The 6,785-nt window shown below is 36.4% G+C and overlaps 1 protein-coding gene across 1 annotated transcript in view; it reads right to left on the bottom strand.

Moving 5' to 3' along the window:
- LOC106878224 (glutathione S-transferase omega-1) overlaps positions 1–6,785 on the bottom strand; it is a 27,909-nt gene that overhangs the window by 18,551 nt on the left and 2,573 nt on the right. The window contains exon 2 of the mRNA XM_014927376.2: positions 4,195–4,300. Coding sequence (XP_014782862.1) covers positions 4,195–4,300 — 106 coding nt within the window. The remainder of the gene's footprint in view (positions 1–4,194; positions 4,301–6,785) is intronic.

The raw sequence follows: 6,785 nt of genomic DNA, 5'->3' as shown, positions 1-6,785 counted from the left end.
TATATATATATATATATATATATTTATATATATATGCACAGGGGTGGGGGCTGAGAATTTCCTGGCTTTGGGTAAAAGAAACAACAAGACGATCAGTTAATTATGATTTTATCCAACATATAATAAGTCAGTGTAAATCTGAGAGGGGAATACATTGCATAAAATCACAATTAACAAATCCTCCCGTATTTTCTTATGCCCAAAGCCAAGAACTTTTCAGCACTTGCTTGTGTGTACATACATACATACATACATAATACATACGTAATACATACATACATACATAATACATACACACACACACACACACACACACACATATATATGTATGTAGTGTTGTTAAGTATATAATAGTACAGTTTATGTAGTTCAAACAATTCGTTGGACAGTTGTGAACAGCCACAGGAAAAATTCAGAGTAGACTACTTTGTTATAGTGTGTGTATTTATATATATGTACATACATACACACACACACACGTGAATACATAAACATATACATAAACACATAGACAAACAGTTGAATTTCACGTATATATGCATTACAGTGACATAAGAAACTTCAATTAAATAAGATTGTCCTTGTAATAAAAAAATAAAAGCTCCCTTTAATACTGATTAAATTCTAAATTCTAAAAGCAAGGGAGACAATTTTAATCATGATAGACTTTAGGAAAATACAGTGCAGCTAATTGTAGTTCTGTTCTTTGAAGCCAACGTGTTGAAAGCAGCAGACATGTTTCAGTCTTGTTAGGCCTCATCAACGAAGTATATTCACTTCAGTTGGCAAGACTTAGAAGTGATCAGCTAAAATTTTTTGGTTTATTTAATTGTTTTGGCAGACAGGGAAATGGTCATGGCCCTTGTATGCTTTCTGAAAGCAGTGAAATTGTTGCTGTCAATGTTTTGATTAAACTGTTACCTGTCAACAAGTGTAGGAAAGACATGAGCAGAGGAAAAGAGTTCAAGGAATGATGTTCATGGGAGGAAGACTGGGTCGAGTGGTTAGTGAGGGAGGTGAAATATTCAACACCACATGTGCCATGAGAGGAGGAGGAGGAGGAGAGATGAGTGAGTCAGGAGTGCCTGTGTAGAGTCAGCACAAGATCAGTCAACTCTGAGGGTCACAGTGACTATTATAGTTGTGGAAGAAAAAGCAAAGGAAGGAGAGAGAGTATACCCGAGGGCCAGAGACTGAATGACATAAAAGCTGTGGGTGACTTTATGGCAATCTGTCAAGTGACCTGTCTCTGGAAGCAGCCTGGGATGCTTGGGTGTTCAATAGTAGCAATGCAATGTCCAAAAAGTGGGAGCAATACTTGATTGTGGACCAAACCTGAACTGTGTAGAGTGTCAGTGATTGTGGGGTGGGAGGTAGATGCTGAAGTATTTTCCAGTTTGTAATATAGGGAATTGGAAAAACTTCAAAAGTTGACAAAATTTCCTTCTTGGAGTTAAGCGTGTTTAAAACTCTCAAGGCACCAAGCAAGGGAGGTAACTCTAAAGAAAGGATTTCTAAGTACTAAGCATAAATAGGCACAGTATAGCTGAATGGTTAAGGAATTCCTTTATCAACCACATGCAGCTGGGTTCAGTTCTGTTGTGTGGCATGATGGGCAAATGTCGCTTCCTATAGCTTTGTGTTGACCTTTATGTAGAGAGTGAAATTCGGTAGATGGAAAGTGTATAGAAGATTGTTGAGTGGATTGTACTTGTATTTCAAAAGTACAACTTTGTTACACTCTGCATCATGCTGATTCTGTTTTAGTATTTACGTTTGTGGAAAGCTCAGCTACTTACACATTAACTGAAGAGGAGGTAATACAGTTGACCGACAGAGATGGACTAAATAAAGCTCGGATTTGGGGAAAGGAGTTAGTCATTTAAATCCACCCCTTCTACTTGACAGATATTTTATCAATCCCAAATGGTTGAAAGGCAAAGTTGACAGTGGAATTTGAACTCAGAATGTAAAGAGCATAATCTTATAGAATTTTAGGGAAATGTAAAGAATGTAATTCAGAGTGGGTCTTGTTACATTTAAAGCAAATATTACCAGTGATTGACTACCACAACCTCCAGTCTTGAGTTCCAATACTCCAAGTTAAGGAAGCCTGCTCCATGCAGTCACTTGGTTTGCTTGGAAACAGCAAAAAAAAAAAAATCTCTTTCAGAGTCTTATTATCTTAAAATTGTTAAAAAAATAATAATAAAATGAAATAAAAAAAAAAAGGAAAGGGAACAACTTTATTGCTGGTCAAAAATTAGACAATTCAACTATGACCACACAATCAGCATGGTGAACATCTGAAGTCCTCTGTAGGGTAATGGTAGGAAATATCTGGTGAAGTCAGACCTAGATGTTTCACCAGTTCTCTACTTTCTGTAACTGTATATTTGCCATTATACAGCAAGGGACCCAATAAGGAGCTTCTATGTTAGAAACAGCAACTAAATCATCCTCAGATCACATCTTATTGTCTTTAAAAAATATAGGATATATACACTATTTGACTAAACTACTGGTAAGTCAGTAGTGTTTATTTTTCATAAATTTCAGCCTTCACTTCATGTGTAAACTAATTTAAATCAATTAGACACATTAAATGACCATCAGGTGTATACAAATTTGACCGTGGACAGAAAAAATGGAGGTCAATGTGTTTATATTCTCATCAGTAATTATTGAATTCACTCTTACCTAACCGTTATGAAAGTGTGTTTAAAGCCATAATTATTAGATAAATTATTGAGTCTCATGGAGGCAATGACAATTTATTAAGACTTCTGGTGATTTGCTGTGCTTGAGAAGACACATCAAGCTAAGTGAAATTGTGGTCATGGGCAGTACTGGTGACATGTAAAAGACACCTTTGCCAGTGACACATAAAAGACACCTGTGCTGGTGACACATAAAAGACACCTGTGCTGGTGACATGTAAAAGACACTCAGTACACTCTTGAGAGTGGTTGGTATTAGGAGGGGCATCCAGCCATAGAAACCAAGCCGAATAAGACTGGAACTTTGTGCAGCTCTCCAGCTTACCAGCTCCAGTTAAACCATCTAACCAATGCCAGCATGGACAGTGGCTGTTGAATGATGATGATGATGATTCTTTTAAAACAGGTAGACTAATCAAAATATTTGACATACTTTTGGCTGTCAATTTAATTAAATAAATTACTGATATGTCACATGGTTTTAAATACATTTGCATAGAGTTCAGTTAAGAGTTGGGAGATGAGAATGTAAAAATGTTTGACAGTATAGTCCACTTGGTTCTTTTCTTTCTGTCTATAAGTACAACAGCCATTTATGACTGACCAATGTATCTAATAAATTTAATTAATTTTATAAAAGCTGTGACAGCAAAAATCTAAGGGTTTTTGTGAAGTTTAGTATGTAGGGGATGGTCATATCTGGAACACATTTGGTGCTGGACCTGTTTGATCATTATTAACCTAGGGTTGAATAGCTCTAATAGCAATGTGCTACATAATTGTTAAGCAGGGTCAACCAGTTTAGAAGAGGGTAAGTGGTGTCTACATGACCACAACAACAGCTTCCACAACAATAACGAGAACAATAGCTGCAACAACAATAAGAACAACAGTAAACAGCTACAGAAATAAGAACAACAGTAAACAGCTACAGAAATAAGAACAACAGTAAACAGCTGCAACAACAATAAAAAAATTTACCACACTGACAACAATAACAACAGCCATAAGGATACTATTATCAACAACAACAATACTGGATCTACAAGGGCCACAAAAATTCAATCGTGATACACACACACATGCATGCACTCTTTCTTTCTTACTTTCTTTCTTCCTTCCTTTCTTTCTTTCTTCCTTCCTCCCCCCCTCTCTCTCTCACACACACAAATAGATATTCAGACACACGACAAAGCTTCTATTTATCAGCTGACTGGCTAGACATAACAGCTATTCTCTCAAAGTAGAACATATGGAATAAAGTAGTCCTTGGTGCACTGTGTCTGAACAAAAAAAAACAACAAAAAAACAAAAAAGAAAAAGGATTTACAATACAGGAATACCATTTAAGGCAGGTTTGCTCAATCTGAGCAGAACTGGAGAGGGAGACAGAGGAAGAAGAGAAGAACAGCAACAATCACACACACACACACGCATACACTAGATTAACAATGAAGATTAGTTTTTTACTCACGGAATACGTTTATGTTGCAAAACCAGTCTGGTTCTTTCAGCAAAAGGACAGAACCTCATACTGTAGAGGCGCAAAGTACCTGGCTCTAGTTTAGGACATTTGCTTCCTGGCATGGAGTAGAAGAAAACAAAAGAGATTACACTTCGTTCTTGTATTTAGTTTGCAAAATTCTTGATGTGAGTTCATGTGTTGAAATAAATTGTGTCTTGGGAGAGGCATTACACCAATAATAATAATGGCTTCATATTTTAACACAAGGCCAGTAATTTCGGAGGAGGGGTTAAGCTAATTACATCGACCCTAGTGTCCAACTGGAACTTATTTTATCGACCCTGAAAGCATGAAAAGGAAAGTTGACCTCACCAGAATTTGAACTCAGAACATAAAGACAGATGAAATGCTGCTAAGCATTTTGGCCACTGTGCTAACGATTCTGTCAAGCTCACCACCTTATTAATTACACCAATAATAACACATGCACTGGTTCAATACCACTTCTTTATTGTTAGTCAATTGGATTGCGACCTTTTCAGTGACATAGTGTCTGAGTGAGAGAGGATGTCACTGAGTCACTGAAAAGATCGTAAACAGCAATGAAGGAACTTTGATGAACAAATAACTGATTTATTGGTTAAACAGCACATTGAACAAACAATTGATTAGTTAGTTAGTTGGTAAGATATTTAACCAATTGGCTAACAATAAAGAAGTGGAATTGAAAATAAGAACAATAATTATAACACACACCCATGTGTGTTATTATTATACATACACACCTGTATCATTATCATTTAACATCTATTTATCCATGCTTGCACAGGTCAGTCAGAATTTGTTGAAGTAGATTTTTAATGGCTGAATGATCTTCCTGCCATCAAGTCTTACCTGTCTGTAAGTAACGTAATACTTCCTCATGGAGGACAGGAAATGATCAATGTTGTTTGTGCGATGCTGATGCTCATTTACAATCATCACATGTCAAGACAAGAGTACACACAAACACACACATATATATATATATATACATATATGATGAGTTCCTTTCAGTCTCTTCCAACCAAATTCATTCATATTGTTTTGTTTGGCTTGGGGCTATAGTAGTAGACACACAGGAGTACTGGGATGGAACCCAAGACCATCTGGTTGTGAAGCAAGATTCTTAATCACATAGCCGGGCCTGTGCCTCACACACACACGCACACACATGTATCACCATCATCATTTTATCATCTTTTCAATTTAATGAGTACTTTTCCATGCTTGCATGGGTCAAACAGAGTTGAGGCAGATTTTCTATGGCTGGATGCCCTTCCTGTATCCAACCTTAATCTGTTTCCAATGACTAGACCTATTACATACAGGAAATGAATGACATTGCTTGTATGACAGTGACAATCATTTACAACTATATGTGATATCAAGACAAGGAGACTCAAATGCGTGAACACACACACACATGATGGGCTTCTTTCAGTTTCTGTCCACCAAATCTATTCACAATACTGTGATCAGCTCTATACTAAAAGATAATTGCCCAAGGAACCAAGGTGTATATGGCACCTTGGCCTAGTGTCTTCCACTATAATCCCAGGTTAACCAAAGCCTTCTTATTGGATTTGGTAGAAGGTAACTCAAAGAAGCCAATGTGTGTATGTGTGTGTGAGTGTGTGTGTTCCCTAGTCTTCATATCACATGGTAGTCATAAATGAAGGTCACATGTCTGGGCATGAGAAAATGTAAGCTGTCTCAATAAACTCTGCCTGACTCATGCAGACATGGAGAAGTAGAGGTTAAAATGACAATTATGATGATCAACATTATATATGTGTATATATATACACATATATATATATATGTACAAATATTATAAATACATGTATAATATACATATAATATATATATATAATACATATGTATATATATTATATGTATCTATATAATATATGATCATCATCATATCGTTTAACATCTGTTTTTCATGGATGATTTGACAGAAGGCTGCGTTCAACTAGTCATCAGTGTAGGTATGGTTTCAACAGCTGGATGCTCTTCCTAACACCAACCACTTTACAGAGTGTCCCAGTAGTATTTTATGTGGCACCAGTATGAGTGCTTTTATATGTGGAGCCAGCACGGGTGCCTTTTACGTATGATATACACATGTGTGTATACATACATTCATACATGTATATTCACACATACAATAATGATAAATGAAAATATATCACAAATAACATTTGTGATAAATATTCTTAATTTATTGAAATTATTTTCTCTTTGAGAGAAAACCAAACAAATGCCTGATAGTAAACAGCCACCAACTCACTCCAAAAAAAGAAAGTGAAGTACACTTTTGGGGCAGTTGTTGCTTAACTGATCGTTATTGAGTTTGATCATTTCTTCGTGGTGGGTATCACGATCGCTACTTATATTCTTTGTACGATGTTTTAGGCACAAAGCAATCCCTCTCTTTACACTGTATGGATGGCAGGAATTGAAGTTGAGGTATTGTCCAGTAAAGGTCGGCTTGCAGTATACAGATGTCCTGAATCCATACTTGGTGCGTGTTATTAATACGTCCAGGAATGCCA

The sequence above is a fragment of the Octopus bimaculoides genome, chromosome 20, assembly GCF_001194135.2.
Source record: "Octopus bimaculoides isolate UCB-OBI-ISO-001 chromosome 20, ASM119413v2, whole genome shotgun sequence".
NCBI lineage: Eukaryota > Metazoa > Mollusca > Cephalopoda > Octopoda > Octopodidae > Octopus > Octopus bimaculoides.
Note: the sequence above shows the minus strand (reverse complement) of the source record. Positions and strands in the feature narration are given on the sequence as shown.